We start from the raw sequence: 21,914 nt of genomic DNA on the forward strand, positions 1-21,914 counted from the left end.
ATTGGCATAGGGAGGCAAGAATAAGGGAAGTTAACACGTGGCTGAAAGAGTGGTGTGGGAAAGAGGGGTTCCTTTTCATGGGACACTGGCATCAGTTTTGGGACAGGGGGGACCTATACCGTTGGGATGATCTCTACCTGAACCGAGCTGGGACCAGTGTTCTGGCGAAAAGAGTAAATAGGGTGGTCAATAGGACTTTAAACTAGAGATTGGGGGAAGGGAAAGTCAGGGAACCAAGAGGTGAAGTAATCAGTGGGAAGCGTAGCTGCTTAGGAATACAAAAAAGCACGAACAGACAGAACTCAGGAGAGGTTACGATAGTCCCCATCCCGCAAAATATGACAGTGTATGGAAAGGCTCAGTAAACTAAGGTCCACCACACTAAGAAAACAAAATGGGACGGTCAATAGAGAATTAAAGGTGCTATATTTAAACGTGCGCAGTGTACGGAACAAGGTAGATGAGCTTGTGGCCCAGGTTGTGACTGGCAGGTATGATGTGGTAGGCATCACAGAGACATGGTTGCAGGGGGTTCAGGACTGGCATTTAAACATCCAGGGATTCACAACCTATCGAAAAGATAGGGAGGTGGGCAGAGGGGGCGGGGTTGCCTTGCTAATTAGGAATGAAATTAAATCAATAGCACTAAATGACATAGGGTCAGATGATGTGGAGTCTGTGTGGGTAGAGTTAAGGAACCACAAAGGCAAAAAAACCATAATGGGAGTTATGTACAGGCCTCCTAACAGTGGCCAGGATCGGGGGCACAAAATGCACCACGAAATAGAAAGTGCATGTCAGAAAGGCAAGGTCACAGTGATCATGGGGGACTTCAATATGCAGGTGGACTGGGTAAATAATGCTGCCAGTGGACCCAAGGAAAGGGAATTCATTGAATGTTTACAGGAGGGCTTTTTGGAACAGCTTGTGATGGAGCCCACGAGGGAACAGGCCATTCTGGACTTAGTGTTATGTAATGAGCCAGACTTGATTAAAGATCTTAAAGTAAGGGAACTCTTAGGAGGCAGTGATCATAATATGGTAGAATTCAATCTCCAATTTGAAAGAAAGAAGGTAGAATCAGATGTAAAGGTGTTACAGTTAAATAAAGGTAACTACAGGGGCATGAGGGAGGAACTGACGAAAATCGACTGGGAGCAGAGCCTAGTGGGAAAGACAGTAGAACAGCAATGGCAGGAGTTTCTGGGAGTAATTGAGGACACAGTACAGAGGTTCATCCCAAAGAAAAGAAAGGTTATCAGAGGGGGGATTAGGCAGCCATGGCTGACAAAGGAAGTTAGGGAATGCATCAAAGCAAAAGAGAAAGCCTATAATGTTGCAAAGAGTAGTGGGAAGTCAGAAGATTGGGAAGGCTACAAAAACAAACAGAGGATAACAAAGAGAGAAATAAGGAAAGAGAGGATCAAATATGAAGGTAGGCTAGCCAGTAACATTAGGAATGATAGTAAAAGTTTCTTTAAATACATTAAAAACAAACGGGAGGCCGCTCCAAAATGACGCTTATAGTCTCGTGATGGGAGACAAGGAAATAGCTGAGGAACTAAATAAGTACTTTGCGTCAGTCTTCACAGTAGAAGACATGAGTAATATCCCACCAATTCCGGAGAGTCAGGGGGCAGAGTTGAATATGGTAGCCATCACAAAGGAGAAAGTGCTAGAGAAACTAAGAGGTCTAAAAATTGATAAATCTCCGGGCCCAGATGGGCTACATCCTAGAGTTCTAAAGGAGATAGCTGAAGAAATAGTGGAGGCGTTAGTTATGATCTTTCAAAAGTCACTGGAGTCAGGGAAAGTCCCAGAGGATTGGAAAATCGCTGTTGTAACCCCCCTGTTCAAGAAGGGAACAAGGAAAAAGATGGAAAATTATAGGCCAATTAGCCTAACCTCGGTTGTTGGCAAGATTCTAGAATCCATTGTTAAGGATGAGATTTCTAAATTCTTGGAAGTGCAGGGTCGGATTAGGACAAGTCAGCATGGATTTAGTAAGGGGAGGTCGTGCCTGACAAACCTGTTAGAGTTCTTTGAAGAGATAACAAATAGGTTAGACCAAGGAGAGCCAATGGATGTTATCTATCTTGACTTCCAAAAGGCCTTTGATAAGGTGCCTCACGGGAGACTGCTGAGTAAAATAAGGGCCCATGGTATTCGAGGCAAGGTACTAACATGGATTGACGATTGGCTGTCAGGCAGATGGCAGAGAGTTGGGATAAAAGGTTCTTTTTCGGAATGGCAACCTGTGACGAGTGGTGTCCCGCAGGGGCCACAGCTGTTCTCTTTATATATTAACGATCTAGATGACGGGACTGGGGGAATTGTGGCTAAGTTTGCCGATGATACAAAGATAGGTGGAGGGGCAGGTAGTATGGAGGAGGTGGGGAGGCTGCAGAAAGATTTAGACAGTTTAGGAGAGTGGTCCAAGAAATGGCTGATGAAATTCAACGTGGGCAAGTGCGAGGTCTTGCACCTTGGGAAAAAAGAATAGAGGCATGGACTATTTTCTAAACGGTGACAAAATTCATAATGCTGAAGTGCAAAGGGACTTGGGAGTCCTAGTCCAGGATTCTCTAACGGTAAACTTGCAGGTTGAGTCCGTAATTAAGAAAGCAAATGCAATGTTGTCATTCATCTCGAGAGGCTTGGAATATAAAAGCAGGGATGTACTTCTGAAGCTTTATAAAGCATTAGTTAGGCCCCATTTAGAATACTGTGAGCAATTTTGGGCCCCACACCTCAGGAAGGACATACTGGCACTGGAGCGGGTCCAGCGGAGATTCACACGGATGATCCCAGGAATGGTAGGCCTAACATACGATGAACGTCTGAGGATCCTGGGATTATTTTCATTGGAGTTTAGGAGGTTGAGGGGAGATCTAATAGAAACTTACAAGATAATGAATGGCTTAGATAGGGTGGACGTAGTGAAGTTGTTTCCATTAGTAGGGGAGACTAGGACCCGGGGGCACAGCCTGAGAATAAAAGGGAGTCACTTTAGAACAGAGATGAGGAGAAATTTCTTCAGCCAGAGAGTGGTGGGTCTGTGGAATTCATTGCCACAGAGGGCGGTGGAGGCGGGGACGTTGAGTGTCTTTAAGAGAGAAGTTGATAAATTCTTGATTTCTCGAGGAATTAAGGGCTATGGAGAGAGAGCGGGTAAATGGAGTTGAAATCAGCCATGATTGAATGGTGGACTCGATGGGCCGAATGGCCTTACTTCCGCTCCTATGTCTTATGGTCTTATGGACTTATGGTATAGACCGATTTCGCTCCTCAATGTTGACGCTAAGTTGCTGGCAAAGGTCCTGGCTACGAGAATTGAGGACTGTGTCCCGGGGGTGATTCATGAGGACCAGACGGGATTCGTGAAGGGTAGGCAGCTAAATACAAATGTGCGGAGGCTCCTTAATGTGATTATGATGCCCTCGGTGGAGGGGGAAGCGGAGGTAGTGGCAGCTATGGACGCGGAGAAGGCCTTTGATCAGGTGGAGTGGGAGTATCTTTGGGAATTGTTGTGGAGGTTTGGGTTCGGGAAAGGGTTCATCAGTTGGGTCAGAGTGCAATATAGAGCCCCGGTGGCGAGTGTGGCTACGAACTGGCGGATATATATTTATTCAAGTTTTATTTATTCGAGTTTTTCGGCTGTACCTTGGGACTTATCCCCCTTGCTGTTTGCACTGACAATTGAGCTGCTGGCCATGGCACTGAGGGAGTCCAGAAAATGGAGGCGATTGGCTCGGTAGGGAGAGGAACACCGGGTGTTGTTGTATGCCGATGATCTGTTGTTGTATGTTGCGGATCCAGTGGAGGGGATGGCGGAGGTCATGCGGATCCTGAGGGAGTTTGGGGACTTTTCGGGGTATAAACTCAACGTAGGGAAGAGTGAGCTCTTTGTGGTGCAATTGGGGGACCAGGGAAGGGGGATAGACGAGTTACCGCTGAAGAGGGCGGAAAAGAGCTTTCGGTACCTGGGGATCCAAGTAGCTAGGAGTTGGGGGGCCCTGCACAAGCTTAATTTGACGCGGTTGGTGGAGCAGATGGAGGAGGATTTTAAAAGATGGGATATGCTGCCACTCTCACTGGCGGGTAGGGTGCAGTCGGTAAAAATGACGGTCCTTCAGAGGTTTCTCTTTGTGTTCCAGTGCCTCCCCATTTTGATCCCCAAGGCCTTTTTCAAACGGGTAAGCAGGAGCATCATGGGATTTGTGTGGGCGAATAAGACCCCGAGGGTGAAGAGGGTGTTTCTGGAGCGTAGCAGGGACAGGGGGGGGCTGCCGCTGCCGAATCTGTGGCTATTATTGGGCAGCCAATGTGGCGATGATCCGTAAGTGGGTAATGGTGGGAGAGGGGGCGGCGTGGAAGAGGTTAGAGACGGCGTCCTGTGTGGGCACGAGCCTGAGGGCGCTGGTGTCGGCACCGCTGCCGCTCTCGCCGACAAGGTACACCACGAGTCCGGTGGTGGCGGCGACGCTGAAGATCTGGGGGCAGTGGAGATGACACAGGGGCGAGGTGGGGGCCTCGGTTTGGTCCCCAATTCGGGAGAACCATCGGTTCGTCCCGGGAAGGATGGATGGGGGGTTTCGGAGCTGGCATCGGGCAGGGATTAGAAGAATGGGGGACCTGTTCATCGATGGGACGTTTGCGAGCCTAGGGGCGTTGGAGGAGAAGTTTGGGCTACCCCTGGGAAACGCTTTCAGGTACATGCAAGTGAGGGTGTTCGTGAGGTGGCAGGTGAGGGAAGTCCCGCTGCTTCTGGCACGTGGGATTCAGGACAGGGTGATTTCGGGTGTATGGGTTGGAGAAGGCAAGGTTTCGGCGATTTATCAGGAGCTGCAGGAAGAGGAGGAGGCCTCGGTGGAGGAGTTAAAGGGCAAGTGGGAGGAGGAGCTTGGGGAGGAGATAGATGAGGGTTGTGGGCTGATGCCCTGAGTAGGGTTAATTCTTCCTCCTCTTGCGCCAGGCTCAGCCTAATACAGTTCAAGGTTACTCACAGAGCGCATATGACAGGGGCGAGGTTGAGTAGGTTCTTTGGGGTGGGGGACAGATGTGGGAGGTGCTCGGGGCGCCTGGCAAATCACGTCCATATGTTCTGGTCGTGCCTGGCACTGGTTGGGTTTTGCAAGGACTAAGTCCAAGGTGGTGAATGCCGGGTCAAGCCGAGCTGGGGATTAGCATTATTTGGCGTATTGGACGAGCCGGGAGTGCAGGAGGCGAAAGAGGCCGGTATTCTGGCCTTTGCGTCCCTGGTAGCCCGGCAGAGGATTTTGCTACTATGGAAGGATGCGAAGCCCCCTAGTGTGGAAGCTTGGATCAATGACATGGTAGGGTTCATCAAGCTGGAGAGGATAAAGTTTGCCTTGCGAGGGTCTGTGCAGGGGTTCTTCAGGCGGTGGCAACCGTTCCTAGACTATGTCGCGGAGCGTTAGGAGGAGGTCAGCAGCAGCAGCAGCCCAGGGGCGGGGGGGAGGAAGAGGGGGTTTCTCTTGGGGTGGTGTTTGGGTTAAGGTGAGTTTTTTTCCCCCTTGTTTGTGTTTTTTACCTTTATATGGGGGGTTACTGTATATGGGGGAATTCCAATGTATAATTTCTACTTGTGCTCTTGTTGCTTTCTTTTTGTTGGGGGGGGTTTGTTGAAAATTTGTTGAAAAACTTGAATAAATATATTTTGGAAAAAAAATGATAAAGCACAGAAGGGAGCCATTTGGCCCACCTTGCCATGCCGACCCAAAGACACCCATAGCCCTTCAGCTTGCTGCACTGAAGGCAGCAAATTCCAGACACCACTATCCTCTACGTAAAAAAGGTTTGTCCCTGCTTAGCTTGAATTTATGATTCCTGGTTTTTGAACTCTCTGTCAAGGGAAACTGGTTCCTCCTTTCTACTCTATCTCTACCCCTTGCAATTTTGTACATCTCAATCATGCCACTCCTCAGCCTTATTTGTTCCAAGGATAACATCCCCAACCTCTCCAATCTCTCCTCATAGCTACACTTGCAAGCCAAGATCTCTCACTTCATTTACCGCTTTCTGAATATTCCCATTTATTGTGTATTCCCTCCCTAAATGCATTATCTAAATGATCAGACTTGAACTCCACCTGCCACTTTCCTGCCCACACCACCAACCCATCTATATCATTTTAGAGCTTACAGCTATCCTCTACACTATCGACTAACCGGTCAATTTTTGTGTCGTCTGCAAATTTCCCAATCGTGCCCCTCACGTTCATGTTCAAATCGTTAATATATAAAATAAACAGCAGGCATCCCAATACCGAGTGCTGCGAAACAGCTTTCCATTCGCAAGGACAGCCATCGACCATTACCCTTTGTTTCCTGTTACAAAGCCAACTTTGGATACCTTGTGAATTTCCAGCAGCTTCCGTGGAGGAAACCCCATCCCGCTCCCACCATGGGACCTAGTCCTGGGAGGGATAATCCAGCCCAATGGGATATAAATGACAATTCTGTGTCTATGCTAACATTGTCATGAATTTCTTAAGTGGACAATGGGAGCACTGAAACTCTGGTCTCATAAACTAGCTTATGGTAACAAACACCTCAGTAACTCATATCTTGAGTAACCAAGTTCAGTCAGGCTGGAAGAGAAAGATCACAGAAGGAAGAGATCCTCTCATTAAAGAAATGATCCTGACTAGCATCCCTTTACTGGCAGAGAAAGTGGGGCTATCCTTTTTTTTCCCTACGGAATTGCAAAACCGAGCTAGAAACCTACTGTGGCCAGGAGTACATTACTGTGAATTAATTGCCAGAAACCTCCAACCTCCATTGTTTTCAATGAACAATGAGAGTCCTCAGACCTGCAAGGTTTTTAGCTACCATCTCAAAAACGCAAGAGTAAGAGTGGCTTTTGAAATGAAATGAAATGAAAATCGCTTATTGTCACAAGTAGGCTTCAAATGAAGTTACTGTGAAAAGCCCCTAGTCGCCACATTGCGGCGCCTGTTCGGGGAGGCTGGTACGGGAATTGAACCGTGCTGCTGGCCTGCCTTGGTCTGCTTTCAAAGCCAGCGATTTAGCCCTGTGCTAAACCAGCCCCTTGGACTCTGTTGACAACCTAAGTGCACGTTACCTCATTTTGTAATCATCTTTTCTTGTGTGTTTGCATCTAGTGTGGTTGACTGAGTGGGTGCTGTTGTGATTAGATTATGGGAATAAATGTTTTTTTTAAATTTAAACTTGATTTAAACTCGAATTTCAGTTTGTGTGAAGGTGTGTTTGAATTTGTGCAAGTTTCCTGACATAAATGTATAAAAGTATACTGTAAGAAAATGATGAGGTAACTCACTGTTCAGCTGTTGATTCCCATTGAAGTGCAGGTCATTCTACATGAGATATTTATGTGTGAGCATATGAATAATGTTGGACAGGAAAAGATCCCTTCAAGCCTGCCCAACATAGCTGTAGTCCCTTGTGCCACTTCTAGTGTAATCTCCATAGGTCAGCATTGCAGTGTATCTGAAATGAAATGAAATGAAAATCGCTTATTGTCACAAGTAGGCTTCAAATTAAGTTACTGTGAAAAGCCCCGAGTCGCCACATTCCGGCGCCTGTTCGGGGAGTCTGGTACGGGAATTGAACCGTGCTGCTGGCCTGCCTTGGTCTGCTTTCAAAACCAGCGATTTAGCCCTGTGCTAAACCAGCCCCTGGAAAGAGTGTGTGTCAAATTGTAAGCCACTACAAGTGTTATTTTAACTGGATCAATTAATCATGTGCTGCATGGGAACTGCAGGTCTTCATATATTCAATGGCACAACTTGCTCCAGGGCCTGCTAAAGTGCACTGTGTGAAGATAGTTCATCATGTTCATTGTCAGATAGGTATATTAAGATCAGCAGATAAGGTTGGTGGTGACGCATTTTGTGTGGTCATTCAGGATGTGAAGATTGGTAATTACCATGAAATCATTGTCGATTGTGGTAAAAAACACATCATTTAGGGAAATGTGCCATCTTTCCCTGTCCTGGTCTACATGTTACTCAGATTCACAGCAATGCGGTTGACTCTCAAATGCCCTCTGGAACGCAATTAGGGATGGGCAATTTATGCTGGCCCAGGCAGTGACCCACATCTCGGGAAAGAATAAAATAAAAGTGCCAGTAGAAATAGTTTGACACACATTTCACATAGTCATCCTTTAAAAGTAATGTCTTGCAAGCTTAAATGTCAAGAAATAGCAACATCGGAATTAGGAGCAGAGGTAGGCAAATCAGCCCTTCGAGCCTGCTCCGCTATTCAATCTTCCTGATCTCAAATTCACCTCTCTATCTGTTCCTCATATCCCTTTAATCTATTTTTTAAAATCAGAAATATATCTATTTCCTTCTTAAAACCATTTAATGACTCCGACTCCACGCACTATGTGGCAGTGAGTTCCACAAATTCACCACCCTCTGCGAGAAGTTGCTCCTCCTCATCTCAGTTCTAAATCTAATGCCTCTCAACCTGTATCTGTGACCTCTCATTCTAGATTACCCTACAAGGGGGAACATTTGGTCTACGTTTATTTTATCAATCCCTTTTAGTATTTTATGTACCTCGATCAGATTCCCTCTCATCATTCTAAACTCCAGTGAGTATAAAGCCCAAACTGTTTAACCTCTCCTCATACGTCACCCCTTTCATCCCCGGAATCAATCTGGTGCACCTCCTCTGAACTGCCTCCAATGCCACCACATCCTTCTTCAAATATGGAATCCAAAACTCCAGTCCTTTTGCAATGAACACGAGCATTCCATTTGCCTTTTTAATTACATGCTGTACCTGCAAATCAACTTTCTGCGATTCATGAACAAAGACACCCAGATCCCTCTGCCCAGACGCATTTTGAATCTGCTTTCCATTTACAGAATAATTTGCCTGACTTTTTTTGACGAAAATGGATAACCTCACATTTATCTACATTAAACTCCATCTATGAAATTTTGGCCCTATCTCCTAGCCTATATATATATCTATTTGTAAAATCTTTATCTCCTTTTCACTGCCTGCTTTCCCACCTATTTTAATATCATCCGCAAATTTTGCTGTGTTACACTCTGTCCCTACTTGCAGATCATTTATATAGATTGTAAACAGAAGAAATGGTGTGTTTGCCATTCCCATATTAAATGGAGCAACTTTTTAAGGTGGATGTTTCCTATGATGTGAGTCCCTGCAGTCCCAGAAAAAATCTTGTTGAGATGGGACAGAACTACTCAGTCAAAAAGGTCTACAGCACATAAAAGGTCCTTTGTTCCATCGTGTCTGTGCCGGTAAAAAACAACCAACAAGTATTCTAATCCCATTTTCCAGCATTTGGCCCAGAGCCTTGTATGCCTTGGCACCGCAAGTGCACATCTAAATACTTCTTAAATATTGTGAGGGTCTCTGCCTCCACCACCCTTTCAGGCAGCAAATTCCAAACTCCTACTACCTTCTGGGTTAAATTTTCTTCACATCCTCTCTAAATCTCCGGCCCATTGCCTTAATTCTATGCCCCCTGGTCATAGATCCCTCCACCAATGAGAAAACCTTTCTCTCTACTCTATCTATGCTCCTCATAATTTTATACATCTCAATCATGTCCCCCTCTGTCTCCTCTGCTGCAAGGAAAACAACCCAAGTCTATCCACTATCTCTTCATAATTAGCATTCTCCAGCCCAGGTAACATCCAGGTAAATCTCCTCTGCACCCTTTCCAGTGTTGTCACATCCCTCCTATAATGTGGATTCCAGAACTGTACACAATATTCTAGCTGTGGCCTAACCAACATTTTATACAGTTCCAGCATAACCTCCCTGCTTATGTTTCGGCTAATATGACTTCATAACCTTTTTATTCACTGTCCTGTTACCTTCAGGAAACGGTATACATGCACACCAAGGTCCCTCTGGACCTTGGTGCTTCCCAGGGTCCTGCCATTCATCATGTATTCCATTGCTTTGTTTGTCCTGCCCAAGTTCATTGCCTCACACTTATCTGGATTCAATTCCATTTGCCACTGATCAGCCCATCTGACCAGCCCGTCTATATGGGCAGCACTGTCGCACAGTGGACAGCATTGTTGCTTCACAGCTCCAGGCTCCCAGGAGCTTCTCACAGTAACTTCATTGCAGTGATAATGTAAGCCTACTTGTGACAATAAAGATTATTCTTATTTTATCCTTCCGTAATCGAAGACTATCCTCCTCACTATTTACCACCCCACAAATTTTTGTATCTTCATAGAACACAGAACATTACAGCGCAGTACAGGCCCTTCGGCCCTCGATGTTGCGCCAACCTGTGAAACCACTTTAAAGCCCATCTACACTATTCCCTTATCGTCCATATGTCTATCCAATGACCATTTGAATGCCCTTAGTGTTGGCGAGTCCACTACTGTTGAACCTACCTCTGACATCTGTCTTATATCTATATCCCCTCAATTTATGCGATGTCCCTTCGTGCTAGACATCACCATCCGAGGATAAAAGGATCTCACTGTCCACCCTATCCAATCTGATCATCTTGTTTGCCTCAATTAAGTCACCTCTTAACCTTCTCTCTAACGAAAACAGCCTCAAGTCCCTCAGCCTTTCCTCATAAGATCTTCCCTCCATACCAGGCAACATTCTGGTAAATCTCCTCTGCACCCTTTCCAATGCTTCCACATCCTTCCTATAATGCGGCGACCAAAATTGCACCCAATACTCCAAATGCAGCCGTACCAGAGTTTTGAACAGCTGCAACATGACCTCATGGCTCCGAAACTCAATCCCTCTACCAATAAAAGCTAACACACCGTACGCCTTCTTAACAACCCTCTCAACCTGGGTGGCAACTTTCAGGGATCTATGTACATGGACACCGAGATCTCTCTGCTCATCCACACTGCCAAGAATCTTACCATTAGCCCAGTACTCAGTCTTCCTGCTATTCCTTCCAAAATGAATCACCTCATACTTTTCTGCATTAAACTCCATTTGCCACCTCTCAGCCCAGCGCTGCAGCTTATCTATGTCCCTCTGTAACTTGTAACATCCTTCCGCACTGTCCACAACTCCACCGACTTTAGTGTCATCTGCAAATTTACTCACCCATCCTTCTACGCCCTCCTCCAGGTCATTTATAAAAATGACAAACAACAGTGGCCCCAAAACAGATCCTTGTGGTACACCACTAGTAACTGGACTCCAGCCAGAACATTTCCCATCAACCACCACCCTTTGTCTTCTTCCAGCTAGCCAATTTCTGATCCAAACTGCTAAATCTCCCTGAATCCCATGCCTCCGTATTTTCTGTAGTAGCCTACCGTGGGTAACCTTATCAAACACTTTACTGAAATCCATATACACCACATCAACTGCGTTACCCTCATCCACCTGTTTGGTCACCTTCTCAAAGAACTCAATAAGGTTTGTGAGGCACGACCTACCCTTCACAAAACCGTGTTGACTATCTCTAATCAAATTATTCCTTTTCAGATGATTATACATCCTATCTCTTATAAACCTTTCCAAGATTTTGCCCACAACAGAAGTAAGGCTCACTGGTCTATAGTTACCTGGGTTGTCTCTACTCCCCTTCTTGAACAAGGGAATAACATTTGCTATCCTCCAGTCTTCTGGCACTATTCCTGTAGACAAAGATGACTTAAAGATCAAAGCCAAAGGCTCAGCAATCTCCTCCCTAACTTCCCAGAGAATCCTAGGATAAATCTCATCTGGCCCAGGGGACTTATCTATTTTCACACTTTCCAGAATTGTTAACACCTCCTCCTTATGAACCTCAAGCCCTTCTAGTCTAGTAGCCTGAATCTCAGTATTCTCCTCGACAACATTGTCTTTTTCCTGTGTGAACACTGACGAAAAATATTCATTTAGCATCTCTCCTATCTCCTCAGACTCCAAGCACAACTTCCCACTACTGTCCTTGACTGGCCCTACTCTTACCCTAGTCATTCGTTGATTCATGACATATCTATCAAAAGCTTTAGGGTTATCCTTGATCCTACCTGCCAAAGATTTCTCATGTCCCCTCCTGGCTCTTCTTAGCTCTCTCTTTAGGTCCTTCCTAGCTAACTTGTAGCTCTTGAGCGCCCTAACTGAACCTTCATGTCTCATCTTTACATAAGCCTCCTCCTTCCTCTTGACAAGTGTTTCAACTGCTTTAGTAAACCACGGTTCCCTTGCTCGACAACTTCCTCCCTGCCTGACAGGTACATACTTATCAAGGACACGCAGTAGCTGTTCCTTGAACAAGCTCCACATTTCCATTGTGCCCATCCCCTGCAGTTTTCCTCTCCATCCGATGCATCCTAAGTCTTGCCTCATCGCATCATAATTGCCTTTCCCCCAGATATAACTCTTGCCCTGCGGTATATACCTATCCCTTTCCATCACTAAAGTAAACTTAATCGAATTGTGATCCCTATCACAAGTGCTCACCTACCTCCAAATCTAACACCTGTCCTGGTTCATTACCCAGTACCAAATCCAATATGGCCTCGCCTCTCGTTGGCCTATCTACATACTGTGTCAGGAAACCCTCCTGCACACATTGGACAAAAACAGACCCATCTAAAGTACTCTAACTATAGCGTTTCCAGTCAATATTTGGAAAGTTAAAGTCCCCCATAACAACTACCCTGGTGCTTTCGCTCCTATCCAGAATCATCTTTGCAATCCTTTCCTCTACATCTCTGGAACTTTTCGGAGGCCTATAGAAAACCCCTAACAGGGTGACCTCTCCTTTCCTGTTTCTAACCTCAGCCCATACTACCTCAGCAGACGAGTCTTCATCAAACGTCCTTTCTGCCACCGTAATACTGTCCTTGACTAACAATGCCACCCCTCCCCCTCTTTTACCACCTTCCCTGAGCTTACTGAAATATCTAAAGCCCGGCACCTGCAAGAACCATTCCTGTCCCTGCTCTATCCATGTCTCCGAAATGGCCACAACATCGAAGTCCCAGGTACCAACCCATGCCGCAAGTTCACCCACCTTATTCCGGATGCTCCTGGCATTGAAGAAGACACACTTTAAACCACCTTCCTGCCTGCCGGTACACTCCTGCAACTTTGAAACCTTACTCATGACCTCACTACTCCCAACCTCCTGTATACTGGAGCTACAATTCAGGTTCCCAAGTCCCTGCTGAACTAGATGAACTGAACTTACTGATGAACTTACTGATGAACCCTCCTGCATTCAAGTCTAAATTATTTTTAGAAACTACAAACAGCAAGGGCCTCAACATTGATCTTTGCGGGGCCCCACTGGACAGAGGTTTCCAGTCAGAAAAACATCCCTTGATCATCAACCTGCTACTCGGCCAATTTTGGATCCAATTTGCCAAATTTCCTTGGATCCGATGGGCCATGACCTTTGATATCATGCTCCCTTGTGGGACCTTATCAATAGCCTTGCTGAAGTCCAAGTAGACTGCGTCAAATGCATTGCACCTAGTCACGAAAAATTCAATCAAGTTGGTCAGACTTGACCTCCCCTTAACAAAACCATGCTGACTGTTCTTGATTAATCCCTGCGTCTTCAAATGGAAATAATATAATAATCTTTATTAGTGTCACAAGTCAACTTATATTAACACTGCAATGAAGTTACTGTGACAGTCCGCTAGCCTGGTGTCCGTTCGGGTACACTGAGGGATAATTCAGAATGTCCAATTCACCTAACAAGAATGTCTTTTGGGATTTGTGGAAGGAAACAGGAGCACCCAGAGGAAACCCACGCTGACATGGTGGGGGGGGGGGGGGGGGAATGTGCAGACTCCGCACAGACAGTGAATCAAGCCAGGAATCAAACCCGGGTCCCTGGCGCTGTAAAGCAACAGTGCTAAAAATTCTGCTACCGTGCTGCCCTAATAATTTAGATTAGTTCTGTCTCTCAGAATTGCTTCCAATAATTTCCCCACCACTGAAGTTAGACTGACTGTCCTGTAGTGCTCTGGTTTTCCCCTTCCTCTCTTCTTGTCCATCTTTTGTTCCCAACTGCTCTATTTATGATGTTGACTGACAATGGGCATTCTAGATGTAAATGTCTCTGCGTGAAAGGTGAAGAGCTTCCAAAAAGAGATATTGTGAATTGTCATAAATACCCTGCAATTTTGTTACTATGAGTGTAAGTTCAATAATGTTTTACTTGCAGCACATCCAGAAACATATGCTTGTTAGAATGATTGATTTGGAACGTGGTGCAACACAGTAATATGGATTCTCCAACTTGTGCTCAATTTGAGCATTGCTTTTCACTATGAAGTTTGCAATCACTGACTTTCACCTTAACAATATACCATATGATCATCTTTTAGGAATTGAAGGAAGAATTTACTCGTGTTCTTACAGCCAACAACCCCCATGCCCCACAAAACATTGTGAGATTCAGCTTTAAAGTGAGTATTGTAATTCTGCGAATGGCATATTTTAAGGAAAAATAATTATATACATTTTTGTGTATTCTGAAGAATTTGACAGAAATTCCAATCAAAGACTAATATCAACAGTTTGGTTGGAAACCATATGATTCAATATGTTGCAAATGAAATAATCTAATTTCTTTCCATAGTCCTCAAAAATGATAGGTGAGAAATTGGGCTTAATGACACCTAATTGCTGTTAGGGATCCAAGATGGTATGTGTATGCATTGTACATGCACATTTTGGATGGGAAATATGCTGGATACCATCGTGGCAAAGGTATGAGTGCATATGCAGTGAACGTCTGCTAGAAATATGCAGAGCAGGCAGACCATGAAGTGCTGATTTCATTCGAGCACTACCATTTTGGAACTCTACACTCCAGTTCACACATGTGACCACACGTTAAGCAGCAAGAAGGACTTCCCTTCACCAGTTATGTAAAGGGATCATTAACTTACAGGTTTGATGATGGTTGATTTCTTCTAGTTGTTGCAATTTTGTAAATGTTTGTTGCTTTCTTTAGTTTTTTCACATTGCAGAAGTCCACAGAGAGTGGCGTGGCACGTGCAGAATGAATTTTTACTGGCTTCAACTATTCTGCACAAAGAAATTGCCCCATTCATGGATGTACTGTTTGGAGAATGAGCAGAGGTCAAGCAGAACAGGACAAACTGCTAGAATAAGGAGGAGTAAGAAAGTGAGAAGGGCTCTCAGCAAGAGATCTTGTCCCACAGTATTCAGGGAACAATTATCCTGCTTGAACCTCAATGAGGCATGATGTGTGTGCTGTTTCTGCTTCACTAAGGAAAATAAGAACAAAAGAGATAGAAGCATGAATCTTTAGAACTTGCTCCCCATTCATTAAGGTCATGGGTAATCTTCAGTCTAACCTCACTGTCCTGCACCATTCCATGTTTCTTAATTCCTTTAGAACTCAAAAATCTATCAATCTTTCTCCTGAATATACTCATTGACTGAGCATCCACTGCTCTCTGGGTAGGGCATTTTAAAGATTCACAAGAACACAAGAATTAGGAGCAGGAGTAGAGTATATGGCCATTGAGCCTGCTCCACCCTTCAGTACGAATATGACTGACCTTGGGCGTTAACTCCACTTGCCTGCACAAGCCCCATATCCTTGATTTCCTTAGAGACCAAAAATCTGTTTATCCCATCCTTAAATGTATTCATGATGTGGAGATGCCGGCCTTGGACTGGGGTGGGCACAGTAAGAAGTCTTACGACACTAGGTTAAAGTCCAACAGGCTTGTTTGGAATCACAAGCTTTCAGAGCGTAGCTCCCTCAGCAGGTGAGCGAAGAGGTAGGTTACACAAGCACATATATAGACAAAGCAAATGATGCAAGAAGATACTTTGCATGTGAGTCTTTGCAGGTAATTAAGTCTTCACAGGTCCAGACAGTGCGACTGGAGAGAGGGATAATCACAGGTTAAAGAGATGTGAATGGTCGTTGGTAGGATTTCACAAACCCAGGCCAGATGGTGGGGGGTCAATGTAGTAAGACATGAATCCAAGGTCCCGGTTGAGGCCCTATTCATGTGTGCGGAACTTGGCTATCCGTTTCTGCTCAGCGATCCTGCATTGTCATGCGTCCTGAAGGCCGCCTTGCAGAACGCTTACCGAAGGTCAGAGGCTGAACGTCCTTGACTGCTGAAATGTTTCCCGACTGGAAGGGAACATTCCTGCCTGGTGATTGTCGCGCAATGTCCATTCATCCGTTGTTGCAGCGTCTGCATAGTCTCGCCAATGTACCACGCTTCGGGACATCCTTTCCTGCAGCGTATGAGGTAGACAACGTTGGCTGAGTCGCACAAATATGTAGCACGTACCTGGTGGGTGGTGTTCTCATGTGTAATGGTGCTATCCATGTCGATGATCTGGCACGTCTTGCAGAGGGTGCCATGGCAGGATTGTGTGGTGTGCTCGCTATTCTCCTGAATGCTGGGTAGTTTGCTGCAAACAATAGTCTGTTTGAGGTTGCGCAGTTGTTTGAAGGCAAGTGGTGGGGGTGTGAGGATGGCCTTGGCAAGATGTTCGTCTTCATCGATAACATGTTGAAGGCTCAGAAGAAGATGTTGTAGTTTCTTCGCTCCGTGGGAATACTGGACGACGAAGGGTACTCTGTCGGTTGTGTCCTGTGGTTGTCTTCTGAGGAGGTCAGTGCAGTTTTTTGCTGTGGCGTGTTGGAACTGTCGATCGATGAGTCGAGCGCCATATCCCATTCTTACGAGGGCGTCTTTCAGTGCCTATAGATGTCTTTTGCATTCCTCCTCATCCGAGCAGATCCTGTGTATATGGAGGGCTTGTCCATAGGGGCTGGCTTCTTTAATGTGTTTAGGATGGAAGCTGGAGAAGTGGAGCATTGTGAGGTTATCCGTGGGCTTTCGGTAAAGTGAAGTTCTGAGGTGACCGTCCTTGATGAAGATGCGTATGTCCAAGAATGCAACCGATTTTGGAGAGTAGTCCATCGTGAGTCTGATGGTGGGATGGAACTTATTGATGTCATTGTGTAGTTGTTTCAGTGACTCTTCGCCGTGGGTCCAAAGGAAAAAAATGTCATCAATGCATCTGGTGTATAGTGTCGGCTGAAGGTCCTGTGCGGTGAAGAGGTCTTGTTCGAACTTTTGCGTGAAGATGTTGGAGTATTGAAATGTGAATTTCGTCCCCGTGGCTTTTCTAATTGGAGGGCTGTGACCAGTGGTGTTCTGCTGGGACCTTTGCTGTTTGTAGTATATATAAATGATTTGGAGGAAAATGTAACTGGTCTGATTAGTAAGTTTGCAGACGACACAAAGGTTGGTGGAATTACGGATAGCGATGAGGACTGTCGGAGGATACAGCAGGATTTAGATTGTTTGGAGACTTGGGCGGAGAGATGGCAGATGGAGTTTAATCCAGACAAATGTGAGGTAATGCATTTTGGAAGGTCTAATGCAGGTAGGGAATATACAGTGAATGGTAGAACCCTCAAGAGTATTGAAAGTCAAAGAGATCTAGGAGTACAGGTCCACAGGTCACTGAAAGGGGCAACACAGGTGGAGAAGGTAGTCAAGAAGGCATACGGCATGCTTGCCTTCATTGGCTGGGGCATTGAGTATAAGAATTGGCAAGTCATGTTGCAGCTGTATAGAACCTTAGTTAGGCCACACTTGGAGTATGGTGTTCAATTCTGGTCGCCACACTACCAGAAGGATGTGGAGGCTTTAGAGAGGGTGCAGAAGAGATTTACCAGAATGTTGCCTGGTATGGAGGGCATTAGCTATGAGGAGCGGTTGAATAAACTCGGTTTGTTCTCACTGGAATGACGGAGGTTGAGGGGCGACCTGATAGAGATCTACAAAATTATGAGGGGCATAGACAGAGTGGATAGTCCCAGGATAGAGGCTTTTCCCAGGGTAGAGGGGTTAATTACAAGGGGGCATAGGTTTAAGGTGAGAGGGGCAAGGTTTAGAGTAGATGTACGAGGCAAGTTTTTTACACAGAGGGTAGTGGGTGCCTGGAACTCGGTACCGGAGGAGGTGGTGGAAGCAGGGACGATAGTGACATTTAAGGGGCATCTTAACAAATACATGAATATGATGGGAACAGAGGGATACGGATCCAGGAAGTGTAGAAGATTGTAGTTTAGTCGGGCAGCATGGTCGGCACGGGCTTGGAGGGCCGAAGGGCCTGTTCCTGTGCTGTACATTTCTTTGTTCTTTGTTTGTTCTTTGTTCCATGTGTCTGGATGAAGAACTTGTCGAAGGTGAAAATGTTGTGATCCAGGATGAAGCGGATGAGTTGTAGAATTGCGTCTGGAGATCGGCAGTTATAAGTGTTGAGTACGGAGGCTGTTGCAGCAACACCGTCGTCATGGGGATGCTGGTGTAGAGTGCCGAGACGTCCATTGTGACAAGGAATATTCCTGGTTCAACAGGTTCAACTAAAAGTACTCAACAATGGAGCATCCACAACCCTCTGGATGTTTCCACTTGTCGGAAGAACTAGAAGCAGAGGACACCACCTCAGACTAAAGGGACAATCCTTTAAAACAGAGATGAGGATGAATTTCTTCAGCCAGAGGGTGGTGAACCTGTGGAACTCTTTGCCGCAGAAGGCTGTGGAGGCCAAATCACTGAGTGTCTTTAAGACAGAGATAGATAGGTTCTTGATTAATAAGGGGATCTGGGGTTATGGGGAGAAGGCAGGAGAATGGGGATGAGAAAAATATCAGCCATGATTGAATGGCGGAGCAGACTTGATTGGCCGAGTGTCCTAATTCTGCTCCTATGTCTTATGATCTTATGACTTGTCATATTATAGAATTTACAGTGCAGAAGGAGACCATTCGGCCCATCGAGTCTGCACCGGCTCTTGGAAAGAGCACCCTACCCAAGGTCCACACCTCCACCCTATCCCCATAACCCAGTAACCCCGCTCAACACTAAGGGCAATTTTGGACACTAAATGCAACTTCTCATGGCCAATCCACCTAACCCGCACATCTTTGGACTGTGGGAGGAAACCGGAGCACCCGGAGGAAACCCACGCACACACGGGGAGGATGTGCAGACTCCGCACAGACAGTGACCCAAGCCGGAATCGAACCTGGGACCCTGGAGCTGTGAAGCAATTGTGCTATCCACAATGCTACCGTGCTGCCCAACGTGCTGTTGTCTTTACATCTTCTGCCAATTTGAGGAGATTCAGGGATACACAGTTATCTCTGTTCAAGAGAGAAAAAGACTGGTTACTGACGATGGACATCAGTTCGAAGATTTGTTTGCCACCATACCTTAGTTGTTCCTGAATAATGCCTGTGACTGAAGTCAGATTCCTCTGAATCCACAGAGTGGTGTGTCTGTTGTTCGAAGCCAGGGGTCTCTTAGCCATGGTTCTTTATCGGATAGGACCGTAAAACTGGCTCCCATGACCAATTTATAATTTGCAAGATGGTTGTTAATCTAAATGTCCTCTATCCAATATAAAATGCCCATATCTTGGACCTCACCTAAGAAGCATAGCTATGTGCCATCTTAGAGCACAGTCTTGACCTCATGGATCAAGTTTGGGTTTTCTGTGCATTTAGATGTTTTGGCCTTGCACAGTTTGCCAAAGTGTCCAATTTGTCACGTTGAAAGCATTGAGCTGAAATTGTAAGATGTTGACCTCGCCTGTGGGGTGCTTTACTCTACTGCACTGGCATAGTCGTTCTACTGGTTGGTTCAGTATTGTTCCTCTTGGGCTAGAGTGTTCCTGTTTTTGTGCCATTTAATAACTGAACTATGGAGTTTCCTTTGTGGCATTGTTTACCTTCTCCTTTTAGAACAGACCTGGGCTGCATACGGAGTTCAGCCTGCTGAACAACCTGGATAGTTTAATCAAGGGTCTTCCTTTACTTGCAGCTTATCTGAGAGTGCATCATCTGCAACTCCTACAACTATTCTAGCCTGATAAGTTTAGATCTTAGGTCCCAGTCTTCAACTATTCTGTTCAGATTATTAGTAAACTGTCATCAAGGTCATCAACAGCACTATCAGGTGGCAAGTATTCAGTAGTAACCTGCTCAGGGACACTCAGTTTGGTTTCTCCAGGGTCACTCAGCTCCTTTCCCCATTACAGCCTTGGTTCAAACATGGACAAAGGAGCTGAATGCCAGAGGTGGGGTGAGACTGGCTACCCTTGATATCAAGGCAGCATTTGACCGAGCATGGCATCAAGGAACCATAGCTAAATTGGAATCAGGGGGAAAACGCTCCGCTGGTAGGAGTCATACCTGGCACAAAGGAAGATGGTTGTGGTGGTTAGGGTTCATCTCAGCTCCAGGACATCACTGCAGGATTTCTTCAGGGTAGTGTCCTAGGCCCAACCATCTTCAGCTGTTTCATTAATAATCTACCTTCCATCATAAGGTCAGAAATAATGATATGCAGTTATCAGCGAACAATGTACAACAACATTCGAAACTCATCAGATACTGGAGCAGTCCATATCCAAATGCAGTAAGACCTAGACAATATCCAGGCTTGGGCTGACAATGACAAGTAACATTCGCACCACACAAGTGCCAGGCAATGACCATCTCCAACAAAAGAAGATCTAACCATTGCACCTTGAGATTCAGTGACATTGCCATTGCTGAATCTCCCAGTATCAACATCCTGGGGGTTACCATTGACTAGAAGCGGAACTGTTGAACATAGAACATAGAACATACAGTGCAATTTATCATGGCCAATCCACCTATCCTGCACGTCTTTGGACTGTGGGAGGAAACCGGAGTACCCGGAGGAAACCCACGCAGACACTGGGAGAACGTGCAGGCTCCGCACAGATAGTGACCCAGCGGGGAATCGAATCTGGGACCCAGGTGCTGTGAAACCACCGTGCTATCCACTTGTGCTACCGTGCTGCCCAACTGTACAAGCCAAATTCTGTGGCTACCAGAGCAGTTGAAATGCCAGGAATCCTGATGAACTCACCTCCTGACTCCCCGAAGCCTGTCCACCATCTACCAAGCACAAGTCAGGAGTGTAATGAAATGCTCTCCACTTGTCTGGTTGAGTGCAGCTCCACGAACACTCAAGAAGCTCAACACCATCCAGGACAAAGCAGTCCACTTTATTGCTACCCCTTCTACAAACATTTAATCCCTTCACCACCGAAAAACATTGGCAGCTGTGTGTACCATCTACAAGATGCACTGAGGAACTCACCAAGGTTCCTTAGGGAGCACCTTCCAAACCCATGACCATCGAGAAGCACAAGAGCAGCAGATACATGGGAACACCACCACCTGGAAATTCCACTCCAAATCACACACCATCCTGACTTGGAAATATATCACTGTTCCTTCACTGTCGCTGGGTCACAATCCTTGGATTCTTGCCCTTACAGCACTGTTGGTATACATACACCTCAGGGACTGCAGTGGTTCAAGAAGGCAGCTCACCGCGACATTCTGAAGGGCAACTAGGGATGGCAATAAATGTTGGCCTAGCCAGTGATGCAAACATCCTTAAAATGAATTTTTAAAAAATGTTGAATTGACAGATTTTCCTGGTTGCTGGACACACTTATTAAATTTAGTCCATTCGAAGATTTTATTACTTCTTAGGTTAAAATAAACATTGAATGATTTTAATACTTCTTCAAATTAAGTGGATGATTCTTCGATTCCTTTTCTAGCAACAATGTTGTTCACTATTGGGCGTACCAAATTAAGCAATGTGTTTTTATTCAGACCTGAAAGCAATCGTGTATCTAAGGAATCTTTTTCTCCCAAGTCCCCATTTATGCAATTGATCTGGACCTTGGATAAGTGCAAATTTATCTGGAACATTGGATTTCTGATTCATGGTTAGAAAATTCAAAGTGTAAGTTCAGCTTTAAGACAATGTTGAAATTCAAGATGGCCCCCCCCCGTTTGTTTGAAGCCTTGAACATGTTTTTAAACAATTGCTGCTTGAATCAACT

At 45.5% G+C, this 21,914-nt stretch overlaps 1 protein-coding gene across 2 annotated transcripts in view; it reads left to right on the forward strand.

Moving 5' to 3' along the window:
- dnai1.2 (dynein, axonemal, intermediate chain 1, paralog 2) overlaps nucleotides 1-21,914 on the forward strand; it is a 441,248-nt gene that overhangs the window by 33,752 nt on the left and 385,582 nt on the right. For both annotated transcript variants that reach the window (XM_072497265.1, XM_072497264.1), the window contains exon 4: nucleotides 14,330-14,410. In XM_072497265.1, the coding sequence (XP_072353366.1) occupies nucleotides 14,330-14,410 (81 nt within the window). The remainder of the gene's footprint in view (nucleotides 1-14,329; nucleotides 14,411-21,914) is intronic.

This window comes from Scyliorhinus torazame, chromosome 3 (genome assembly GCF_047496885.1).
Source record: "Scyliorhinus torazame isolate Kashiwa2021f chromosome 3, sScyTor2.1, whole genome shotgun sequence".
NCBI classification, from domain to species: Eukaryota; Metazoa; Chordata; class Chondrichthyes; order Carcharhiniformes; family Scyliorhinidae; genus Scyliorhinus; species Scyliorhinus torazame.